The 25,588-nt window shown below is 48.3% G+C and overlaps 1 protein-coding gene across 13 annotated transcripts in view; it reads right to left on the bottom strand.

Moving 5' to 3' along the window:
* Positions 1 to 1,264: 1,264 nt before the first annotated feature.
* The window catches only part of CASZ1 (castor zinc finger 1), a 284,376-nt gene continuing 260,052 nt past the window's right edge, over positions 1,265 to 25,588 (bottom strand). For 12 of the 13 annotated variants that reach the window (XM_027702933.1, XM_027702942.1, XM_027702935.1 and 9 more), the window contains 10 exons: positions 24,934 to 24,997; positions 22,238 to 22,398; positions 19,204 to 19,326; positions 18,346 to 18,681; positions 17,412 to 17,610; positions 16,719 to 16,890; positions 13,888 to 14,036; positions 11,894 to 12,128; positions 10,233 to 10,523; positions 1,265 to 7,062 (listed from right to left, as the gene is read on the bottom strand). In XM_027702933.1, the coding sequence (XP_027558734.1) occupies positions 5,789 to 7,062; positions 10,233 to 10,523; positions 11,894 to 12,128; positions 13,888 to 14,036; positions 16,719 to 16,890; positions 17,412 to 17,610; positions 18,346 to 18,681; positions 19,204 to 19,326; positions 22,238 to 22,398; positions 24,934 to 24,997 (3,004 nt within the window). In that variant the 3' untranslated portion in view covers positions 1,265 to 5,788. The remainder of the gene's footprint in view (positions 7,063 to 10,232; positions 10,524 to 11,893; positions 12,129 to 13,887; positions 14,037 to 16,718; positions 16,891 to 17,411; positions 17,611 to 18,345; positions 18,682 to 19,203; positions 19,327 to 22,237; positions 22,399 to 24,933; positions 24,998 to 25,588) is intronic. The other variant, XM_027702946.1, reaches the window with a different exon arrangement.

Here is a 25,588-nt window from a genome sequence, read left to right as displayed (position 1 = left end):
GCACAGACACCCAAATCCTGCTGTTGGTGCAGGACCAGCCGCATTTCCAGGGCACTGGAGCCCATCCAGGAAGGCAGCTGGGTGTGTGCTGTCTGTGGGCAGTTCGGGGACCCCACCACTGGAAGAACCATTTTGGGCAGGGTGGAGGGCACAGGGGTTGCCCTGGAGGCAGCTCTTGTGCAGAGTTCAGTCCTGGCACACGTAAGGATTCCCACCAGGACTGGGGATGGGCACCTGCAGTGCCCTGCCATGGAGGGCGGGTGCTGGGGGACGTGTTGGCCCCTGGCAGGCACCTCGAGGGCAATCCCTGCAGAGCACAGGATGTGCTGGAAACATGCACTGGGGCTTTTTTTTCCTCAAAGTAACTTGCTCACTTCCTCATAAAGTGGCATCTACTGCCTGTCCCAGAGCAGGGATGCCGGTGATGAAAGCCTGTTCCAGACCCACCTTGGGTGTGGAAGTGCCCAGGCCTGGGATGAGTCCTGGGTAGGAGCACAGGGGACAGGCAGGTTTTTAGCTCACCTATAGTTCTTCCCACCAGCCCCCCTGGCAGCTGGAGCAGCTGTACCAGGGCACTGTGCCCACACTGGGGCCATCAGGACACCCTCCTGCCAGGACATCCTCACCCTTGATGGCAGCCAGGACTTTGGTGTGCACAGGTTTCTGCAGCAGGAAAAGCTGCCGAGCAGCCAGGGAGGAAGGCTGGCTCTGGGATGTTTGATGGCTGGGGCACAGCTCTGTGTTCTTGCTGAGTTCTGCCAGAAGTGTGTGACTGAGAAGATCCACTGCCCCCTCCCCTTCCATCCAGACAGGATGTTTCATTCAGGCTCCTGTCTTTTTTTGTGTGGGTGTCAAAGATGTTGATTTGGGGCTTTGAGCGTCCCTGTAAGGCTTCATGTGGGTTACAGCAAGGGCAGTTCCACCATGAATCCCAATCCAGCACCCTGAGCCTGTAGGCCAAGGTAGGAAGGGAAAAGTCAAAATGTGAATGGTCACCTCTCTAATTCCACATCCCATTTAGCAAGTTGTGGAGCTGTGAGCAGGGCTTTACCAGGGGCCCTGATGGTACTTCCAATAAAACCACAGCACAGTGGAAAACCTTAAGGCCAGAGTCCAGGTAAAGAGAATTCCCTTCCTACTGCACTTCCCATCTGAGCACTGCTGCTCCCTGTTCCGTGGGTGCAGGGCTTCCAAACACCCCCTGCTCCAAGCTCTTAAAAACATAAACCTCAAGCAAGAAGACAACTTGATCACTTAAAACTTTGGGGTTTTTTTTTCCAGTTTTTATTGAGTGAAAATGTCAAACCTTGCATCAGTCATGCAAAAAAAAAAAATCAAATAAATAAAACACATATATTAAATTTCTAATAGCACTAAATTCAAGTGGAAAAATATTCAGTTCTTAATAACGCAGGTGCTGAAGAGACCAGATTCAAGTAAATCAGAGCACACCATCCTGTTTAGGGTGTTTTTTTTCACTTTCTGCATTTTTGTCTCAAAACCTATATATATATCTATATATCTATATATATGTATATACATATAGATATATACACACACACATATATATGTGCATACATATTATTTTTATATTTATATATATACACATACATATTTATAAAACATTAAAAAGAGCATTGGTGGTTCAAGCATTTATTTCCCCCCCCTCCCCCACGGAAAGAAAAAAAAAACAACAACAAAACAAAAAAAAATTACACATTTAAAATTCAAAATGAGCTAGCAATGGCTTATAGTCCTAGTGTGCAATATGGATATTACAAAAGGCTAGAATCCTCCCTCATTGTCTTTTTTTTTTCATTTTTGTTTTTTTAAAGTTGTTTTTGTTTTTTTTTGCTACATTGGAAAATTTTTTTTAATTTTTTTTTTTCTTTACAAAATTCCTTCCACGCAGACTTTAATCCAGTTGAGTTTGTGGCTAGAATGAACAATCTAGTCAATAGTTTTTGTTTCTTTTTTTTTTTTTTTTTTTTGCTCTTCAGCAGTGAATGGTAGCAGAATCAGGAGGGTCCATCTCAAGGTTTATTTTGTTTGGTTTTTTATCTTGTTTTGGACAGAACAGTTCCGTTTCCTCTCTCCTCTTTCCCCTCCTCACAGAGTCAGTTGAATCTCCCTCTCTTTCTCTGGTCATTCTTTAAGCACATTATTTCAACAGCATTGACAGTCCCACTGATATGAGAGCTTGGAGTGACAAACGCCTGCTCTGACGGGGTCCTTGGGCTGCTGAGGCCCTTGATCAGAAAAGCACTTAAGCTCAGGCTTAAACCTGGGCCCGCTCAGAGTCATCTGCTTAAGGGTTTTGCTGAATTAAAGCCTGGACATGGCAGAATAAAAAGTCGGGTTTAACCTTGTTGACTTGTTGTTGTTGTTGTTGCGAACAGAGACAGTGTAAGAGTTACAGGAGCAGGAGCAGGATGCTCTGGGGCCGGCCCGGCCGGGGGCCACTGTCCTGCCAGGGCACCTGACCCTGCCCAGGGGTCACCTGGAGCAGCAGCCTGGGGGGAAAGAACTCTTGTTCCCTGTGCCAGCTCCTGGAGAAGAGGGGATAGAACTTTGGGAGAAGGGCTGAGATGTCAGGGAGAAGTAAGGGCGCCTTGGGGGAGAAAATGGTGTGCATAGATAAACACAGGCCCTTCTGGCACGTTGGGCCGCACAGAAGGACGTGTGACACGGGGCCCATCCCGCCGGATCCCGGCTCACTCCTGCCCCCGGGATGTGTCCCGGCCAGCACCAGGCAGAGCTGCTGGACACATCACCCCCTCTCTCCACACACTTCTGCTTTCCTGCTTTCCCCACTGCTGTGCAGTGACTCCTGGAGTCTGGTGAGATATGAAAGGGGAGAGGTACAGCGCTGTGTCCCGGTGCAGGTTCCCAGGTCCCGGCAGCAGGGACAGGGCCCGTCTGTCCCAAGGGACACGGGTGGCCCCAGGGAGCCCCACGCTGGCCCTGGCTGGGCAGGGCTCGGTGCTGCTCCCACAGTCACTGACAGACATCCTGTGTTTCAGTGGTACAAAATCATCACATCTGCTTTGCAAGATGTGGCTTTGTGTTACATCCAAGGATTCCTCCTGGAGCCCATCACCATCCTATCTAAGTATTGGACATGGGGAAAATGTACAAGTACAGAACCTGCAGCAAATGCTGGTAAAGTAAAATATTTTTCTGCCCCATCCCATTTTGAGAAATTCCAGGGCATCATTCCATCACTCTGCCCCAGGAACATGAGCTTCATTCTATTCAGGAATCGGGTTGTGCTAGGAAACACACAGCTGAGGGCAGGGGATATACCAAACAAAACAAAAACAAACAAACAAAAAAAAACCCCTATAAAAATAAAAGCCACACAAATAGCTGATAGAGGAAAAGAACTCCAAAGAATTAAATAAACTACAAACTAGTAATAACAATATTTCATTTGTTTTTGTTTTTTCTTTTTTTTTTCATTTGTTTCATCTCTACAAAATTCAAGTTAGAATTCGGAACCGTGCAGCTCCGGTCAGTGCTGGGAGTGTCAAGTCAGCCTCAAACCGCAGCGTTAAGGCCCCCCCTCCCCTGCCACCCCCTACAAACAAACACTACATTGAAGGAGAGAGAAAAAAATAAAAAAAAAAAAAGGAGAAAAAAAATTGCACACAATTAACCATATCTAAGGGCTATCCAGAAGGCAGGTGACCCCCCCTCATCCCCCTGGCATTGGTGGTTTCTCTTTTGTTCTATATATAGTAATAACCTTTACAGGAAAAATACTGTACAACTTTTTTTTTTTTTTGCCTTTCCTTTTGAAACATTATCTGAACATTCTGTCCCCACATTTACACAGCTGAGCTGCTTGTTTATAAATCAGACCTGATCTGCACCAGTTCCTTAGGGAAATAATTAAAAAAAAAAAAACAAAACCAACGCAACCTAAACTTCTTGAGGCCTTTATCTGTTCAGAGTGAAAACAAATCCCGGGGATCCCTTGGAGCTGAAGGGCTCGTAGAGCTGAGGAGGGGAGAGGGCGCCTGCATGGTATCAGAAAAAAATAATTAGGGTTTTTTTTTTTATAAAGGGACAAAGCTCAGACTAGGCTGGTATACTTAAAACTGGGACCGAAATAACTATTATCAGAATTAATTCATACTAGTCCTTCTGGAGCCCTGGTGTGTGTAGACAAGCCCTCTCAGGCTCAGGCAAGGATTTGGGGTCAAACAGCCACTGGCTCACCTGCCGGAGTCTGGGACAGTGTCCTGTAGTGTGTGTTCCCAGACCAGGCCAGGCAAAGAGAGCGGGGAAGAGCTTGGAGCAGGGACAAGCCCGAGCTGCTGGAGGTGGCAGGTCCCACAGTGTAGGTGCATTTGCTCACGCAGTGCCCGAGCCTCCGGCCCTCCCTGTCCGAGGTTCTCGGCGTGGCCCGGCCCTGCGGCCGCTCTCGCTCGGCACCTCCCCAGCGCTGCTTTGGGGCTGCAGCGGGTCCGGGGACTGCGCGACAGGCGCGTCCCCTCCCGCCCCAGGGCCGAGCAGGACACCCACCGCGGATCCCGGGCCTGTCCTGCCTCCTCCGCCCTCGGCAGCGCTGCCTTGGCCTCTCCCAGCGTCACCAGGGCTCCGTGTCTGTCCTGTCCTGATGCCAGGCTGGGGACAGGGCTGGGCACGGGACATTCCTGTCCTGGTGCCAGCGCTCGGGGCAGAGCCCGGACGCTCCTCTGAGCACGGTGCTCCCTGTGGGACAGGGCAGCTCACAACCTCCTGAGATGGGGATACTGAAGCACCACAAAAACGCCTCACCCTCAGCAGAGAGGAAGCACCTGGGGGTTGGGATGAGATGGAACTGGATGGCGGATTAACCCCAGTCCTCCAGTGTGACAGACCCTGTGACTGCCCGCTGTGTTCTTCCCAGGTTACTTCAGCTAAATCCCTACAGGCAGAGCGGCAGGGATGAGGAGAGGTGTCCTACAGAGAAAGTGTAGACTGAGAAAGTTTTACAATATAAATAGCATTCAAAATTATTATCATTAACAGTAAAAAGGATCTGGAAGAACAGAGGAGTGTCCCGTTCCCACCCCTGCTCGTTCATTAATGCGTCCTCATTTATGTGACAATAAATACCCACTCCCACCCTGGCTGTCTGATGCCATTCATTTAATGCTGGAGAAAGAAGGGGGAGGGGTGGAGAGAGAGCACACCCCTCACCCCTCCTTCCCACTGGCAAAAGCTGAGCTACTTGTCTCTGTGACACCAATTCCTTGAATTTTATATATGTGTGTGTGTGTGTACATTATATATAGAGAGACACACACACAAATATATATCTCTAAAATTCATTACCTGTTGTTCCCACCCACCCCCCTCCAAGAAGTGGAGATTATTATTATTATCGTACAACTGAAAACATGGAAAAATAAAACCCAGAAAGAAAATTGGGGGGATAGAGCCCCACCCATAACAAAGGGTCCCCAGATGGGCACAGGCCCCACGCACCATGCAGGGAGCAGGGAAGAGCAGCGGGTACCCTCAAGGTTCATGTCCATATAAAGGGTATTTTTTGCTGCATCCTGCCCCCTGTTCCGGGATCTGTAGAATGGATGAGGCAGCACCAGTCCTGCTGCAAACCGATCTCTTATGGGGCCTGGGGAGGAGCAGGGGTTTCCTTCCTTCCTCTCTCTCGTGTGTGTGGCACGGAGTTTGTTTTTCATTTGCCATCCCAATCTTTGTTCTCGCCTCACATAGGGTCCTCTTAGTAATTCTGTGTAAGAGCAAAACCAAACCACTGCCGTCGTTGTCTCTAGGATTAAGGAGAAGCTGCTGGAGCAGCGGTGGAGGCTGGGGCAGCAGCTGGAGCTGGAGCTGGAGCAGGAGCAGGAGCAGGAGCAGGAGCTGGGGCTGGAGTGAGGGCTGGCTCGCCCTGTGGCCTGGAAGCATCACCATGGTCTGTGGAAGAAGCAGCCTCCTCTGGTTCTCCATCTTCTTTAGTGGCCAGGCCTTCAGGGTCAGGCAGCGATTCTTCAGAATCCGTGTTCAGGTCTTCCTCTTCATCGTCCTCCTCATCGTCGTCATCGTCATCCTCCTCTTCGTCGTCCTCCTCTTCTTCATTCATCTCCTCCTCATCATCCTCTTCATCTTCTTGGGAAGAGTCATCCTCATCCTCCACATCACCAGAGCCCGATGCCCCCGGGCCCCTCTCCTGGGGCGCGGTCCCGGCTCTGCTCGGGGACGGGCCCTCGGTGGCCTCTGCCTGTTTCTTGCTGAGGTCCAGGGAGTCGTTGAGGCCCACGCCGGCCGCGTTCTGCAGGAAGAAGAGGGAGCTGTTGTTGTCAGTGCTGAGGTTGAGGGAGCTGTCCAGGTTGATGGAAGAGTTCTGGATGTCATACTCGAGGGTGGAGTGGGCGAGGCCCTCGGGGCCGGGGGAGATGGCAGGCAGCTCCCCTCGCTCCTGCTTCTCGTGCTTGCGCTTGTGCGAGTCCATCTGCGACATGCCCACCACCGTGTGTTTGCAGCCAGGGTAGGTGCAGTGGAAGTGGGAGCACTTGAGTTTGTACTTGCAGTCGGGCACCTCGCAGTCCACGCTGGAGCTGAACTGGCAGAAGCCCGCGGCGCTGATGACGTCCTGCTTGCCGTGGTGCTTGCGGTGGGCTGTCACCTTGGTGCTGTCAGTGCAGCGGAAGCCGCAGCGCAGACAGTGGAAGTGTGTGCTATTGCCAGAGAACTGACAGTCTGGGAAGTTACAACTCAGCGAAGACTTGAAGCGTTTGAAATCATCCAACACCAGGTTGTCGACGCGGTCGTGGTGCTGCGCGTGCTTGTACATGTGGGTGCGGCCGCAGAACTTGTAGCCGCAGTTCTCCCGCGTGCAGTGGTAGTGGGTCACCTTGAGGGAGAACTGGCAGCTGGAGTCCTTGCAGTCCTCGTAGAGGTCGTAGCGCCGGAATCCCTCCAGCATCATCCCCTCATCCAGCATCTTGCGGGAGGACGCGGTCTTGCGGCGCTTCCCGAACGGGGACATGTCCTCGATGATCCAGAAGCGCTTTTTGGCCCCCGAGGCAGTTGGCATAGTGATGGTGTTCCCTGGGGAGAGAAAGCGAGAGCGGTGTTGCTGACAGCCAGGTCTCTGCATCTCCCAGCCATCCTGGCAAGCTCATCCCTCGAGCTCTGAGTGAGCCTGAGCTCCAGGATCCAGCACTGGCTGACGCCTGCTGGACATCACTTCCTCAATTTTCAGCATATCCTGCCTTGCCTCAGCTGGTGAAGCTGATCTTGCTAACTGTTGCTTCTCTATTCAATACTCTCACAGTTTCTCCTGCTGCTTAATTAATCTCTAGTCCCGTTTTCCTCAAATGAGACTTGAATAGGGAGGAGCTGGCTTGCTCCAGTCCAAGGACTAAGGTGTGTTACTGCAGTTCACTGGAGTGGTGAAGGAGTTTCAGGGTGCTAAAAGCCAGGATGTGTGCACTGTTCCACCTATCCAGGCTCTTGAAATCCACTACCATTGCCAAGGACAGGCAGGAAGTGAAGAAGATCCTATGCCTGATTAAAACTGCACAGGGGGGAATTTATAGAAACAGGATGGACTTTGGCCAGGAGACTGCACCATCCCTCACTGTAATGAGCCTACATATTACAGTGAGTGCACTTAGAAAGACAGATGGACAGATGTTCAATGGGGCTAATTCTCATCATCACTAGCCAGTGGACTCCGAGAGAAAATACCAGTTCTGCAGCTTTCCCTTGGGTCTCAAAAATCACATGATGCCCCCAGTAAATAAAGAGCCCTCATCTATCTTCCCTTTCATTCACAGGGCCAGTGCATCTGACCAGTGCTCCCGTCCCCCAGGATCACACTGACATCAAGGACTCGACCTCATTATATCTATTAACTTTTTTTCCTTCTCTGCTTGCTAGTTCCAGAATCAAACCACAATCTCCAGTATCAACATGCAGTGCAGACAAGGTTGGAGGCAAGAATTTCTCACCAGGTGCAGAACTGTGAGTGTAATTGGAAATTATAGCTTGCAACTAAAACATACTTCTTTTTTTTTTGCCTCTCTTCCTGCTGAAACTGCCATCCTCTTGAAAAGAGACACCATTTGTGACACTCAGTGCCTGGGGCCCGAGAACCCAGAGCAGCTTGAATGCTTGTCTGGGAGACTGAAGGAGCAGTCATCTGTTTGACTGGTGTAGAGTTATTCCCTTTCTGGCTGATGCACAGGTATTCCAGGAATAGTGTTCCATACTACTGCTGCCCTGCTGCCCCTTCAGTGACAACCCTTCAAGAGAAGGAGGTGACCACTGAGGGAACTCCTGGAGTTACCGTGGCACCGTAGGACACGAGTCACTGGAGTGGAGCAGGAACCTCCTCTCCCACATGGCCAGGCTAGAGAGGCTGCAGGGTCAGCAAAGAACAGAAGGTTTCTCCACACCCATTTGTTCAGGACACCAGCCTGGGGCTCCCAGGGCGAGCCCTCAGAGTGACAGGGAGCTGGTGCAAACTGCAGGCTCGGGATAACTTTGTGTCACTGCAGACTGGGAATTGGCAGGCGCTTCGCTGCAGAATCTGGGACCAATTTACTCCCTGCTCCCCCCTGAACATCTGGTACTGTAAAATCCAGTTCTCCACTCCCAGCCAACTCGTGTGAGTGCATTTGTGCCTGGACAAGTTGCTGCTGTCCAGAGAAACTCCTTATTTTTAGAAAATTATAGCCAAATCATCAAGTCCTTTAGCGTTAATTAGCATGAATGCTCATACTGTCTGTCTTCAGATGGGAATATGGGATACCTCATCTTTGGGGAAAGACTCTGGATGGGAAATAAGTAGAATTTAAATTATACCTGTTTAAAACTCAATGTATCTACCCAGCTTTTACAACACTTAAACAGCTGTGCTTAAAACTTTAGTTAAAAAGTAATTCTGTTTCCTCACACAGGCAAAGTTTCGGAGTAAGGGCATGATGGAGAGAGATGACACCTTGGTGCACTCTCCTCCTTTGCCACTAGCCAACCTTCAGTCCCTGCACCCCATGGAACATTACCAGCCTCAATGGATGTGATCCCCAGCAAATCTCAATGGTAAATGTTTGCCATGAGCTTGTCTCTCCAACTACCAAACTATACATAGGTAAAAACAAGAAAAACTTAAAAGTCTTTGATTAGAGAAAGCACAGCACAAGGTTAAGATGTTTCAGGTTGCATGCAAATAGTTAAAAAAGAAGCAAAAATATAGTTTCTTGTGAATTTTGTTAATTGGCACACACTCCTCTGGACAGGGCAAGGATCCTTCTCCTGCCAAGTCCCATGAGAAAAACCCGTGAACTTCCAAGTGGAGTTGGTCCTCCAGCCACAGTCCCAACCACTGACCTTGGATTTACACATTACTAAAACTGGCAGGAAGAATGACTGGGACATTTGTAGGCTGCCAGAAGCCTCTTAAGTGTGAACTTTAAGCACAAATATGCCCTTAATTAACTAGAAGAGAGCTGGGAGTTGGGAGAAGAAGCCAAAACTGAGACACACCCTAAAAACCAATCCCAGCTGGAATGAGAATCCCCAGCCCGAGACATCTCTGATCTTAGTCACACATGGGAAACATGGCAGCTTAAAACTAAAAAATCTCTCTGTGTTTTCTGCAGCTGGTTAGAGCAGATATAAATAACAGTGAGTGTGAGAAACAGCCCGAGCTGCCTGATGATGTCATGGTGTGACATCGCCTGGACTTGGCGGGGAAGGCCCTGAACTGTGGCCACACATGAAGCTCACAAGATCAACAGAAACATGGGACCTGGTACCTCCTCAGACAGGTACCTGCCAAGAGACATGTGCAGCAGACTATGGCAAGCACTGGGCTGGGTGGCCTGGAAGATCTAACCAAGAATCCCAAGTCCCATTAATGCCACATGAGCCAAAGTTTGCTCTGTGGCCTCCTTGATGTTATCAAGAGGCTGAAAGTGCATTTTAGCTGTGGATTTTGTTAGGTTTTTCTCATAGTTAGGAATTGGTGGGAATTGCTCTCAGGTACCTGAGTGTCTGTGAATGATTTGCTGTGGTTTTGGTTCCTTTAGCTGTGGTTACTGTGTGAGCAGGGAGAAGGAGCAGGCACGGGCAGGCCCCTGGGTAACGTTAGATAAGGCACAGAGCGACCTCGGCTGCTCTACTGACCCAAAGGTGCAGAGAAAAAAACGTGGGCAGGGTGAGTGGGGAAGGAGGTGGGCACAGGACACGGAGAGAAAGCAAAGAAGTGTTACCTGCTGCATCCTGCACTAAGGGAACGTCACTTTTTACTGGAGTTGGAGTGGCAATGATGGGCGAGAACCCAGCGGTGCTGGCGGCAGGCATGACAATGCCTCTGCTGGCTCCCAGAGTGGCACTGAGCAGGGAGTACGAGAGACAAGATGGAGAGAAGAGATAGGGCAGGGTGGGGAGGGGAGACCTAAGCAGGGCTTGTGAGAAAGATGGAGGCAGAGATGGTGGTGGAGGTTGTGGTGCAGTGTGGGCATCGTCGGCAGCAGCAGTAGCAGTAGAAGGAACCAGGCAGCCTGGAGAATGTGGAGAGAAAAAAAAGCAGAAAAAAAAGAACAAAAAAAAAAGAAAAAAACACAACAAAACAAAAACCAAAACAAAACAAAAAACAAAAGAACTGAAATGAGAACCCAAGAGCAGAAGCAATATGATGAAAATGGAAAATACATTCACAAATGTATGAAACAGAACTGTAATGGAGAAGGAACAGAAGGTGAGGAACTGACAGCATCAGGAAGAGAAGGGTTGTCTCTGCAGGAAGTAGGGTGGTTTTATGGCATGGGGGAAGAGCCACAGGCTTTCAGGCAGGAATTCCTGATTGATTGGTCCTTGTTCACCTATGTGGTGCCTGCCTGTTCCAACTACCAGCTGTAAGGGTGCTCTCTCTGACATTTGGGGGGTGGAGCTGCTCCTGCCTGGAGAGCATTTCCTAGGAAATGTGACTTGGGCCACCACTGACACAGGAGAGAGTGCCAGGAATCACTGCCCACAGAACCCTCTGGAGGAGCCACAATGTCATGGGGCAACCACTGTGGGGACCCAGCAGTGACATGAGGCTGTCTGTGCCGTGGGATGGCCTTCATCTGGTGTGGGAAAGAAAAGTAGGAAAATTAAAGCAAACTGAGGCAGCCTATGCAGAGTATCACACTTAACCTGGGAAGGACAGCTAAGAGATCCCCGAAACCATGAGATGATAACAGAACTCCAAACTGGCACTTGAGTCCTGACAAGCTGACCCTGTAACACAGGGCAGTGTGAGATGGCTGCACATTATTGTGGCAAACAGGACACAAGGGCAGGAACTTAATTCCCAAAAGAAGGGGTGATGGGGGGTCTCTGTGCAACACTGCACAAAGTGGAACAAGAGTTTCTGAGTGAGGAAGGGAGCTCTCTGAGCTGCTTTTATATGTGGCTTCCTGAAGACATGGTAGGTTTTATCCCCTGCGTAGATAATATTTGCTGTTGTACAATCCTTCTGTATCTCACCAGTACAGGAAAGTGTCTGACTTCAGATGCTGCTTGAGGAAATACAAAAAGGTACCAAGGGAAATGCCAAGTACAGAACAGGCCCACAGCTCTTTTTTTCTATTTTTTCTTTTTTCAAATCAGCTATTAAAATAGACTCAACTCCAAGACCCAGGATAAAAACCTCTCTTCATGGGGACAAAAAAGATATGCTGTTAGTTCCTGGATGCTTGAGGTGCACATTTTGAAGGACCTTTCTCTCAAGTGCTGAAGAGAGCTGGGTTAGTGTGAGGCACTACTGTGAAGTTGGTACAGTTCATATTTTAAGGTGCAGCTATCCCTTGGCCTCTCTTCATGAGTTTATCTCCCAAGAGAGCAGGCAACTGATGACCCATTTCACACCCCTGCCCTTCTCCCTTACCTGCTGATGTGCTTTCATTGCCCACTGGAGTGCTGGAGCAGCTGCGGTCCATGTTGGAAGATTCAGAGGAGATCCCCCCAGGGCTACAGCCAGTGTAATCCATGTACTCATCTGTTTCCGTGTCCATCATGCTGGGGGGTCCCTGGAAGGAAGCTGGGGTTCCTGATGAGGCTGGGCTGGGTGCCATGCTGCCAACCTGGGGGAGATTCTCATTTCTTGGAGTGTGGCCAATAACCTGCAGCAAGAAAACAGGACGGGGACTTTCACACCAAAAGCGAGATGCCAAGACCAAAACCATCTGTCTGCACGTTTATCTCTCTCCAGTTCACGAGGGATGGCTGGAACATGCTTGTGAGTGGAACCCATGGCACTGGGGCCAGGAGAGTGAATCTTCCTGCATGGGGAGCTCAGAGCATTAAACTTGGCACGGGCACCCTGGTATGTGAATTGTGATGCACTCGGAGGCTGGGAGTGTTAATCTTGGCACCACGTCCTGGTGTGTGGATTCTGAGGCGTTCACAAACAGGAGGTGTTAATCTTGGCATTGCTGCCTCACTGTGTAGGTCCTGCTGCAGTCAGACCCTGGAGACATGACTGTCAGTGCTGAGACACGGGGGACACACGTGTGTGCTGTGTTCACAGTGGCCTGGCCTTGTCTAGATAGTCATGGATTGGTACCCAGAGTATATCCCAACACTGTACTAACTGCCTACAGAGCACCATGGCATGGGAAAAACTGGAGGCAGTGGCAGCCCAGCAGTCTGGTCAGCTCTGCCATGAGCCCCAGGCTGTGGTTTGATCCTTGTTTGGTTGTTTGCTGGATTGCTCCATGGGCTGAGCTCAGACCAGGATGAGTGCTGTGTGCTCCCAGGACTGCTCAGGCCACCACTGCTGCTTCTCACTGACACAGTGAAAGGAGATGGAGGTCAAACCCAGCATCCTCTGCCCAGCATGCACTAAAATCCTCAGGTCTGAACTCAGCATGTGCTACAAGAGTAGTGAACAAAAATCTATTTGTTAAACCCTGAGTTTGATGCTTGTACCTAAGCTTTCTGTGTAAAGACCCAAAGCTGCCACAACAGCAACACCAGTTCCTTGGCATCTGTGAACTCATTACATCCAACAGCACTAGGCTTGAACAGTTCACTTACTGACAGTAGTTAATAACTAACAGGGACCTCTCATTCCCATGTTGTGGAACAAAAGAGGGTTTCCATCTTGCTTCTACAGATGGTCCCTTTTGTTTTCCATATACCAGATGATGTTCTTATGGTCAGATGAGCCACAGGCATTTAAATAAAGCCAGCTTGTTTCATCTCCCAAGTCAATGGAAGCTAAAGCAACTGAGGAGCAAGAACAAGCAGGAGGTGGCAGGAATGCTGTCCCTTGGAGCAGCAGCTCAGTTCTGAAGCTCTTCCATTTATTCAGAGAACAGACAAATCTACTCTGCCAGTTGCTCTCAGTTACATGTTAGAAAAGCAGCAACTGCATCACTGCTACTTCCTGAGAGAGGACAGGAGTGCCCCAGCTAACTCCACATCAATAAGGGAAGAGAAATTTCAAGCCTGGTATTTCTCCCATCTTAGGTGGAAGCAGCAAATGATTCTTTATGTGCAACAGGAAATGTTTGCTTTAACCAGCACGTTCAATTCTTCCACATCCTAAGCACTTTAATTTTAACAAGCCAATTGTGTATACTGAGAGAGCTGGGAGAGAGTGCAAGTTGTAAATATGATTATTTTAGTGTTATCCTTCTCAATTTTTTTCCCCATAATTCACAAGGAGAAGCTGTTTACACTAAGCAATGCCTTGCTGTCTGGGCTTCATCATCTTTCCTCATATTGTGTAAGTCCAGCCAGGTAAAGACAGTAGGATCCCCCAGTGCAGACACACACCCTTAAGAGTCTGGGTCCAAGTGTCCTGGCCCTGCAGCAGCTTTGCAGCCAAAGGGGCCAACACTGCTGTGGATCTACAGCTCCAATAACAGGAGTTACCTGAGTGGGAACACGATCGAAGTTCTTCCCCAGCATCCTCCTCATGTGCTTTCTGGCGTGGGATGTCATTTGGTGCTTGAGCAGGAAGGAGAACTGGCAGCCCTCTCGGATGCAGTGGAAGTGACTGTTCACCTGGTTGTATTTGCAACCTGCAGACACAAAACCCGTTGTATGTAGTGCATGAAGGTGCTGGGAGGGAGCAGGGCTGGGGGGAAGGTGGTTGGATGGGACAAAGCTGCTGCCACGCGGGTTTCTGGGGGATTGAACATTATCAATGGCCGTGGCTTCTTCAGGAACAGTCTTGAAGGTAAAAAAACAAACCCACAGTCTACTGCCTGCTGAGCAACTGCAAGAGAGGATTACAGTGCATGCTGATTTAAGAAGTGAGCCTGAGCTGAGTCCCATCCCTCATTGTTTCATTATAAAGAAAGGAACATTACCATTACATCTAGTTGTGCCTAATGCTCTCCAGTCTTAGCTAGTGTCTATTCTTTTACAAAGAGAACAAAACCAAGACATTTAGCTGTATCACAGAAGTTACAGTCAAAAATACACGCTCATAATTAGATTAGAAATAAAAAGTTCTTTTCCTCTTTTTTTCCTTTAACTGTGCTCTCAGAAAAGCAGTCTCATACCAGCTCTAGCTCTGGACAGTGTGTGCTCTCTGGACAGATAGGAATGAGCCAGGAAGTGTTCATTGCCACTCCAAATATGTTGTATAATAGGGGCAGCTACTGAACAACAAGCAATTCACTGGGTTCTGGCATGGAGCACTTCACACATTCTGCTCCTCGTGGCTACAGCCCTGTGTGCCAGGAGCGTGCGGCATTAACAATCCCAAACAGCCACTTTCTATAGCTCATAAATAATGGCTTGGTATAGTCCAAACACAGCTGTACCAATAATCAAGTTCTGCTGTTCTCCCCACTCCCTTGGCCATACCCTCAGATACACAGAGGTACAGCCAGGCTCACTTTTACACCCACCCACCTTTACTTGCACATGTATTTTTTCGTCTCTCTCTCCAATCATACACGTATATATTTATACACATAGAAACATACATTAAAAAAACCCAACACCCTATCATGTGTGTTTGTTCAGGAACATTCACAGCCCTTAAAGCAGGGCAGTGATTTCTGCTAATACCCATACACACACATTTTCTGCATATATCTCTACACACACAACACAAAAAGCAGAGATGGAGGGAGACACAGGGATGGATCCATGTTGGTATAACCCCCACACCATCCCATCACACTGCCTCTATCTGTGAAGGCAAATGCAGGGTGCTGGCTAAATGTGTGTTTATTGCACAGCAGGCCCAGCCTATGGGCACCTGTACAAACTGCTGGATGCAGGGACCCCATCCCTCCCCAGAACAAACACTGCTGACACAGGCACAGCCTGGAGCTGCCTCGCTGCCAAGCAGCTCCTGGATCACCCAGCCCATGTGGAGCTCTCAGACACCGTTTTATGTCCATGCCAAGAGTGTGTTTGTTTAGGTATCGCTCTGCCCACAGCCCCACCTCTCCTGCCCTCCCCATCCCTCTGATCCCTGTGCTCTGGGACTGGGAACAAACAGTGCTGTGGGATGAAACACTATCAGCACAGGGCAGGTGAAGGCTCGCCTGTTGCCAGGGCACCGTGTGGGCTGGGTGTCATCTATCACTGTCCTGCTTTGTCTGGCCCCTGCTATCACCTGAAACACCCAAAGGTGAGCAAATAACACAACTGCTGAATCTGCTGCCATGTGTCAGTGAGACCCAGGCAGGTACTGACCACGGGGTGTTGACACTCATTACCCTGGTTACCACAAACAAGCTGCCATTTGGGTACAAATTTTTTGATGTATTCAAAGCTGAGAAGTTTGGTTCTGGTTACTGTGGCTGTTTCCCTGCAGTGGGGGGGAACAGCAACCAGAAGTGTTATTCTGAACCTTGTTTTGTTCCAGCCTTTGTTCCAGCCAGGAGTGACAGGGAACTCCCAGGTCTGTGACACTGTTAAGCCAAACCACAACGAGAATCCCAGGAAGTTCAGGACAGAGCTCTGCTGGAGCTCTCTTTAGGGACTCCCCCGGTTCAGAGCCCCGGATTTCAGCTCTAGGTCCCTCCCCAGGAATTCATTCTACTTTCTGTTGTTGTGTGTTTGTTTTTCCAGCTTCACACTGGAGGCACTTGGATTTAATAACTGCTGCAGTGCTGCTGATAGTCCTGGCAAGTGGGCCAGCCCCAGTCTGAGGCTGTGCCACACTGGGTGTTCCCTTAGGCCCTGCTCAGATGGGAGGCTGTATCCCTGGGAGCACGATCACAGGGGCTGTGGAGAACGGGTTTGGAGGAGAAGGGAGTAGTTTATTGCATGCTCTTCTCCATCTCTGTCTCTCTCTCTCTCTCTCTCTGGTTATTTGCCCTTTGACTTCCAAAATGCTGCACTGCCAATGACTAAAAAAAACCAACAATCCTCCTAAGAGCACCCTTAAGCTTCCCCCAACACAAGCAGTAGGCCCAAAAGACTATGAAGTATAAAAACAAACAAACACCAAAAAAAAAAAAAGCTTTGACAATTAGATAAAAAGGAAAAACAAAGGGGAAGCTGTATGTCCAGACAAATACATATGTACAATTCTCTCCATCACAGTTTCTATCCATTTACCTTGAGTCTATTTGGGAAAACATGAGGCATATCAGGAACTGCTTTGTGTTTTGTTGCCTGTCTTGTTTAGTGATTTAATGACCAAATACCTCTTAAGCAAAACTCGCAGGTCCTAACTCCTGGCATTCTTGGCCTGGGCATGGCACAGCCCACATGAGAAAGAGAACAAAACTCACCCAATCTGCCACATTCTTCCCTCTTGGTAAAATACTTGAAGCCGTTGGCTGCCCTTCTCTCTGCCTTCTCGTGTTTCTTCACGTGCCAGGGCAGCTTGGTGGTGATGTTTGTCACGAAGTAGCAGCCAGGACGCAGACAGTGGTAATGCCCTCGCATCCGGAATTCACAGTGCTGGGGGGGCAAGCAGGCACCTGCTTTAGGCAGGACTAAAACAAATGCACCCTCACCTGCCTGTCACTAATGGTGTCCCTTCTGAGGCGTGAGAGGGGCCTGAACTGATGCTCCAGATCCCAAGCATTTTATCTTCCACAACCTGCAGAGCCCCTGGTTCCCTCTCGTCTTTTTGTCTTGCTGTTTTGTACTCTGTAACACACTACTCTATGTGGCTTTCCCTGGATTCATCACAGATTTTTATTCTATTTTAACTTGTGTCTCTCAGGTCACTCTGGTCCCCCTGTCTGCTTCACCCCCTGCTTCACCCCAGTCAAATAAACACAAAAGCACTGCAATTTCCCATTAGGTAGAAACCAAATGTTTTGCAAGACCATGTAATTAAGACCCTTCCACGGTTCTGTAGTTAGACCAGGAATGCCACACTCAGCCTCCCTTCCTGCTGGGGAGTCAGTGTACCCGATCTTTCTCCTCCTCCCACTCCCACACTCCAGCCAGAGCTGCTCTGGAATGGCTCTTACCTGGTTGGGACAGAGACACTGCAGGGAGTAATAAGCAAACTGGTCTCGCACGTTCACCAGGTTGTTATTGGGGTTGATGTGGTCCAGGCAGTGGGATTCTGCTTTGCCAGAGGTTTTGCACACATACTTGCAGTTCCCAAAGAGACAGTGGAAGTGGAATTTGTTGGCGTACTTGCAGTCTGTTGCCAGGCAGGGATCACTGGAATACATCCAAAACCCAATCATCACCTTCACTCATTTCACACATTTGTTCCTTTGCCAAAATTTAATTCAAGGGGAGCCCAGCTGAAGCCTCTGTTCCAAACATGGCCCACAGATTTCCCATAGCCACCTTCCTCTTTAGGGAAATTGAAGCTGGCAACGCTACTGCAATTCCACCCAGCCAGGGCACTTTCCTGATTCACATTATTAGAACACAGCAGTGCACGGTGGGTTCTGTAGTCTTTGAGGGCCACTCTTCCAATTTAAAGCCCAACTGAAACAAAACTCTTGGGCAATCCCACTGCAGGATCCCAGGGCTTCCCCTGATCACTGGTCCACCTCATCAGCTCAATGGATTTGGTACCTTACGCCCCCAATTCATTCCCAGTAACCCTTCAGTGCCAAAAATACTGCAGACACCTGTGTTTCTGTACAGACCTCACAAGGGATAAAAAAAGAATCAGTGATATATCAGCGAGTTATTTCTCCTCTAAATTGGTGCCTAAAAGTGCTCTCAGATGTACTCAAACATCTTGATTTTTTTTCCTAAGATAACTGAAAGTATTTCCTGGACTTTAGAGAATTAAATTTTCTGTGGGGTAAAAGCCAGAGTACTTTCTAGACAGAAGGTCTCGGTGGTGAATAGAGGTGTAGTACTGCAGCTCTGAGGAGTGGTACAGAGGGGACTGCAAGGCTGGGGGGGCAGAGGAGGCAAAGGGCAGCTCCAACTTACTTCTCCTGGAACTGGAGAAATCCGGGTTTGACCTGAGGCTTGGCGTTCTCCAGGGAAGTCGTTGCCAAGGGTGAAGCTGCCAGGTTAGGCACTGATGCTGGGATCTGAGGCATCTGGGGTATAGTGGAAGCCAGCTGCTTCCAAGCCAGCAGTGTGGGGGCAGAGGGCACAGTAGCTGGACTTGGAGTGGGCACGTCGAGGGCAGGAGCACTTGCCATGGTGGCAGAAGTAGCAGATGGTGATGAAGGGGCCAGTGAAGCTTTATTCTCAGCAGTGGTTGAGAAGGGAGACTCAGAGTTACTTTTCACAGTTCCACCCTCAGTTCGGAAGTGAAAACTGCAAAAGGACAGCGTTCATTCAGACATAAATTCTTGAACATTGCAAATAATTTGATTAAACATCAACAAGAATGGGGCAGGAGTCTGCAAGAAAATTAGCTGAGGATAAATCCCAAAAGGGGCTCTGCAAACTCTGTGTAAAGATTTAGGGCCCTCCTAGACCGTCTGTGAGGAGAAGGGAATTCCTTAAGAGGGGTGGAGAAATCAGAGAAATCAGGGAAATGCCACAGTCAGAGCTCAGTGTGCCTGTGGGGCAGCTTCCCAGGGCCGTGGAGAGAAGCCAGTAGTTTGTTGTAGTGAACCACAGGGAACTATCCAACAGGAGAGACCAACTGTGCCAACAGATCTGTCTTAAAATCTGCAACATCTCCTTCCCTTTGACCCCTTCAGACTCAGGCTGCCCAAGGCCTGACTCACTCTTTACTTGGACATTCCCCTGCCTTTACAAGGAATTTGGGGTGGTCTCTCCCTCCCTGCAGTGTGTGCAGAGCCTTCTCAAGACTGCTGCTCTCCCACTTACTTGGCGTGTTTGATGGCTCCATCCAGGGTGCTGAACAGGGCCCCACATTCCTCCACCACGCAGTGGAAATGCACCTTGTGCAGGAAGTCGCACTGGGCATCGCAGAAATCCTTGGTGCCAAACCTGGCCAAAGCAGACAAGCAGGCATCTTAGGGAAGGCCCCAGGAGAGAAGCAGGGTTGGAACAGACATATTTCCTTTGTTTTTCAACTCTATCATCGTTCCCACAAACAACAGTCATTCAAGGGAATCCGGATCCACCTCCTGCCTTGAACAGCAGGGTATCCCACAGATGGGAGAGAGGAAGCACCACCAATGTCCCCACTGCAGCCTGGACTGCAGAAACACTGCAGAGCATCATCCCTGAACACAGAACAACCACCCTGCCATGCAAGCATCGTCTAGGATGTGCCTTGTGTCATCCTGGAGTAAACAGTCAGAGGGTAAAACCAGCTCAGTGTGGTGTCACTGCTCACCCACTGCTGAGATCCTCTGTCTTTAAAAGAGCAGCACAAATACATATGGTTTCAGGAAACTCCAGAATCACAGGGAATGGAGAAATCAAGTAAGAAACAGTGGCAGGAAGGATTTGAAACTTAACAAGGGAATCTTGCATAATTAAGATACAACAAACTACAGTTGCTCTGATGAGCAGGAAAGCAAGAAACAAACGGCAGCCTGTGTGGTCCCAGGAGGGACCTCTCACCAAGGGGAGGGTAAAGGGAAAAGAAAAAACTTCTACTGGAGAAGGCCTGGATATACAACACATGCTGTTAGTTATGGCTGCAGGGAGAAGAGGAAGGAAAGCAGTGGTGGGGTGAGAGAGATGAAAACAAGTTACTGCAAACTAAAGGGGTTGCTTTACCAGGGACAAGAGGTGCTCAACCTAAAAAAGAAGGCCCGATGAAAATGGGAGGTGATGAGTCAAAAATGGCTGCACTATAACATTTGCTTTGGGTGAGAAAACTAAAGACAAAGCAGATAAAGGGACTGGTTGGAAAAATATAAGTATGCACAAATCAGCCAGTCTGGGTGATGTATGTCCTGAAGTGCAATGGAAATTAACTCCCAAACTGACTGCATGACTATTTGCTGGTTTTTAAGCCACAGAGAAGAGGGAGGTACTATGTAATTGGAAAAAAAAAACAACCAGTCAAAGTACTGGTTGTTTCAGGGCGAAAAAAAAGTCAAGTCATCTTTGGCAATTATCACACCTCTGGCCTTAACTTCTCCTTCCAGTAAAGTAATGGAACAAATATTAAGAGGGAGGAGAAAATCATTAAACATCTAGAGGATAAAGGAACCATGAGCAATAAACAGCATCAGGATTATAAAGAATAAATCTTGCCAGACAAATTTAATTGCTTTTTTTGATAGAATTACAAAATTAGTGGATGAAGGGATGCAGTATATTTGGATTTTAGTAAAGCATTTTGATACAGTCTCACATATGCTCAGAATTAATTCCAATTGGCCTGGATGTGATGCCACCTCATGGCTTGAAACTGGCTGAGGGACTGTAAACAAAGGCTGATGACAACCAGCACCACACTGAGCTGGGAGGAGGCATCGTGTGAGTGCTGAGAGGAGGACTTGGGGTAGCCTGAGCTTATTTAACATCTTCATTAGTAATCTAGGAGTAAACAGCGTGATAATGAAATTCAGAGAAGATACTAAACTGGGAGGAGTTGGCAACACCAGTGCAAGAGGAGAGAAAGAGCAGAGAGAGGCCTGGCAAGAGAAGGGAGAGGGTTCAGAGCAGCAGAGTTGTGTTTGAAAACACACAGCTGATACACTTGGGGGGGTTGTACACAGGGGACTCACAGAGCAACATGAAAGCCTGCCCAGTGTCACAGGGGATGGCAAGCACTGCACATACACATTGCTCTGTATAGGTGCAAACAGTGAGCTGCCCACACGGGGGGCACAAAGCTTGTTCTGCCTGGGTGGTGCCAGTGCAAGGGCAGCCCAGCTGGGCACAGAGTCAGACCAAAGGAAGTAAATAAGCCTGGTTAAATGGCACGCTGAAAGTCTGTGACCATCTGAAGGGGGGGGAACTCCAACTGCACAGAGGAATTATCTGCTGTAGTTCAAGGGGATACAACCAGAACTGCAACAAAATTACAAAAAGGGAAATTCAGGCAGCAAACATGGAAAAAATTGTGACACTGAAACTTCTTAGGTGGTAGAATAATGCTCCCAGAGACAAGAAAATAGCCACACTGCCTGGCAATAATTACAACTAGGCTGGACCAAATGCAAATGGACTGCAGGGAAGAATCTCACAGTGGCCAGGGGCAGATGGACTAGAAGATTTCCTAGTCTTTTCCATTAAAGCCTGTGATTTACAAAGTGTCCACAGGCATTTGTAGGCGATTAATCTGTGTCAGAGCACAAAGCCGTGTGTCTGCCTGGGTGTACGTGTGTGTGCTCAAAGCATGTGTCTGTCTGGGCACGTATGTGTGTGTGGGTGAGGTTTGGATCTGTTCCATTTTCTTTTTGAGTCTCCTTTCCTACAACAAAACCAGCAGACACCGTCCCAGTTCCCATATCCCTTATACTTACTGCCATATCCCAAATCCCCCAAACTTTCTCTGTTTCAGTGGCCTGTGGTCAGAGGAAATGCCCCAGGAAGCCCGTTAAGGCTCCATGACCCCTGTGCAGTAACTGAACACAGTCCCACACGAGGTCAGTGCTAAGGGCACACTGCAGTGTCCCCAGGACTCACAGACCAGGGACATAAAGAGCAGCCCAAGACGAAGTGCAGGCCAACAGAGCTTTGTGAAGATCTGTGCTCATATTTGGTTCTCAAGTTGCCTTTGCAAAATAACTCTGTGTGGGCAGACATTCCTTACGGGACATCAGCACCTGGTGCAGGTAGCAGGGACTGAACATGCTCCAGGTAGTCAGGGTATGGCAGAGTCAGGCCTTTACATTTAGCAGAACTCTGAATTCAGGGGTGAACCAATGAACCAGACACTTTGCAGAGAAATCCCTTCCCCTTTGCTGCATTCCCAGTTCCATGCTCCCCTTACCGGCGCAGGTACATCTTCCACGGCTCAGAGAGCTTCTCCTGGACAAGGGCCTTCACTGCCTTGCCCAAGTACTGGGTTGGCTCCCCAGTCCCAGCCTGGCTGCCATCACCTTCTGTCTTAATGTTCAGCAGGTTGCCAAGGCTGGCACTGGTCTTGGACATCTGGAACAAGAACACAGACACTGCATCAGGCCCAGCAACAGCCATGGACACCCTCAGGACTGTCCCACACCAAGCTGTGTCTTCAAAGATTGTGAGAAGACAAGAAGTCTGCACAGGCTGCCCCAACTGCATCAGCAAAACTTAATAACACCTCACTTCTGCATCCTCCACCCAACTATCACAGAGCACTCGGGTTCCCACTGAATATTCATGGCTCTTGTTCAGCAATGAAGCATCGTGTCTATTTTGTACAGGGGGGAACTGAGGTGAAGAGAGGTCCCCTATTTGACTATGGAAAAGGTGTGCAGGCTAAAACAGTAACAGCCCTGTGCAGCTCCTACAAAATGCTGGTCTCTATACAGAGCTCTGGTAGAACTGGTAAGCTCAAGTTTATTTTGAGTAATCTTGACCCTGCCCCAAGGATGTCTCCTTTAAAGTGAGTGTCAGGTATGTGTGAGGGTGGAAGGAGGAAAATGTTATTCAATCTGGGAAAAAAAATTCCACCTCTACTTAAGTCCCTGGAAAATTCTTATTAACTTCAATAACGAAATATGTCACTTTCTGTGCTAAATGGACACAACCCCCACAAAGCAGGACTCGGACTCACAAAATGCATTTTGTGAGCGGCTTCAAATGGACTCTACACAGAGAAGGTTTAGAGGTCCAGATGGGGTGTGCAAGATAGAAAAAAGAAGTCACTCAAGAGTGCTTAGAGGGAAAATTTTCTTTCAGAATAAATGCACAATTTCCCAGACCCTTTCTTGCTCTGCTGTGCTCTCAATTACCTCCAGTAACAACAGTGAATTTCACAGCATGGACAAAATGCAGGATTGGGCCCAATACTTGCAGTGGAAACTCCACCCACTTGAGGATCTCAAAGCCCTTTATAAATATCAGTTAATTAAGTCTGACAGCCCCCTAAATAAACTGCAATAGGCTACAGGAATCCTGGCTATTTGAGGCTCTCTTAATGTCCCCTGAAGGTAAAGCCCCTGCTGCTGTGTGGAGACTGCAACTCTTTATAGCTGGAGCCAGAAATTCAGGTCGTCTGTTTCCACTGGGGTGTTGGGCATTCCATTCCTGTAAAGGGCTCTTTTTCCTAGACAAACAATGAAGGATTCCCCCACGGACAGAAACTGTGTGCAGCAAAAGGAAAAGTCAAGTGTGATGTGTTCCTGAGCAGACCGAACTCAACTCAGTTCCTTACAATTCTGGGAATTGGTTCCTTCAGTCAGTGGGTTCTATTCTTTGCTGCTTTATGCCATTGGTTAATCCCCTTCTTTTAAAAAAAAGAACCTGAAGAACTCATAGTTGGCCCCTGTGCTACGCTTGTTCAGCACAACATTAAGATTCGTGTGTCAGGCTGCACACAAGCAAATGCTGATTTCTAAGCATATGCTTAAATCCCATATTATCCTGGAGATTTTCAAGTGAAGTGCCCACTGAAAGAGAATTTCCCTGATTTGGGGCCTTCAGAATACTCAGGACCCCGGAGAGCAAACTCACTACGCACATTTACTCACTACAGAAAAAGCTGCATATTTGGAATCACTAAAGGGACAATACATAGGAACAAATAAAAAATTGAGTTTAAAAGGGAACATCAAAACCCCAGTGTAACAGAGAGCCCACGGAGGAGAAAAGTGACATGAAGGATAAACATAGAAATCAAACAACAAAGTGAAAACCAGTGATGAAACAAGAAAGAAAGGAGGCAGGAGATTACGAGGCAAAGTCACTTTGCCCTCTCTTGAGGGTTATATGGCCTTGATGCTTGTAATGCCCAGAGCCAAGGGGAGGGCAATAGTTATGCCTGTAAAACCATCACACAGCAGAATATTAAAGCATGGCTCAAAGGCTGCCCTGATCTCTACTGCAGTTGTATGCAGCAGCAAAATTAATCTTGGTACAGTAGAATTTATCATGTGAAAGGGAAATATATATTTGAGATGATGTATAATTTAAGGAAAAAGTAAGGAAAAAGAAACTGTACATTATCTGAAATAAATATTCTAGAACACGGTAAAGGGGATTCTGTTGGACACCATTACTCATACCAGAAAGACAGGAATTGATGATTTTGGTTCAAAACTTCTAATTTTTTCCTTCTCTTCCATAAAAACAAATTATTCTCCCCTTCCTCCAATGAAAAAAAATGTTTTTAAGTAAATAAACAAAATGAATAACTATAAAAAGAGAGCGAGAAAGAAGTTGCCAGGTTCTGGAAATAAAAATGAAAGAAAAAAAAAAAGCAAAGGAACCTTTCGGAGCCCTGCTCTGTCTAGAAAGGATGGAAAAAAAAAGGTGTCAGAGGCTGCAATATATTTCTTCAGCCAGTTCATTAAATTAATTCGTAAGCAGTGGCTCTGAAATTATACCCGATGAAAAATGGTCTCAAAATTTAAATGGTACAAACTCATCTTATTAGAGGCAAAACATTAAAAAACAAACGCATCTCAGCCCCCCCTCCCCGCTATCGCAGCTTTAATTTCTCGTGGTGGGGGCAATGAAAGGCGTGTGATGGATGGCTCTTACCTTATTCATAAGCGAGGATAAAAGAGATGAATTTGCCGAGACTGTGTGGCCATTTGATTCATTACTGGAACACACAAACCAACAGGGTTTAGTTGAGATGTGTACAGGGACTGGGAGCGCTCAGATTAATCCTCCTCCCTTCAAGCTGCCTCAGTCCTCACCTGCTGCATCTGCAGGAAGAGAATGATGCCCACCCTCCCCTGGGCAGGCCAAACTCGGGATAGCCAAGATGGAGAGAAAGGGAGTCCCGGGTCTGCAGGACTTAGTTCTTTAAGCTCCTAAACAGCCTAGACCTCTAATTCAGTGTCCAACCCATCCAACCCACCACACTCCATTAGCTGACTCACAACCTCCCCCATGTTTTGCTCCTTCATCCTGCTAGAACTTCCCACAAATATATCCCAGAAAACCAAGGGGGATGTTGCTGAAGACTCACACTGTCAGAGACATAGGTCCCCTGGGCAGCAGAGGGGAAGGCAAGGCAATGGTCAAGTGCTGAAAGGCAGCCTTGGGATCTCACACCATCAGCAGCAGCTCCAAGGGCTGGGGTACCAGACAGAGGCTTGTTTAAAGAAGGTATGGCCAGGAATGTATGAAAAGGTCGAAGTGGAGCTCACTTATCCCCAGGATCAGTTCCTCTGCCCTTTTTCCACAT

The sequence above is a fragment of the Neopelma chrysocephalum genome, unplaced genomic scaffold, assembly GCF_003984885.1.
Source record: "Neopelma chrysocephalum unplaced genomic scaffold, ASM398488v2 Primary Assembly neopelma1_200, whole genome shotgun sequence".
Lineage (NCBI taxonomy): Eukaryota > Metazoa > Chordata > Aves > Passeriformes > Pipridae > Neopelma > Neopelma chrysocephalum.
Note: the sequence above shows the minus strand (reverse complement) of the source record. Positions and strands in the feature narration are given on the sequence as shown.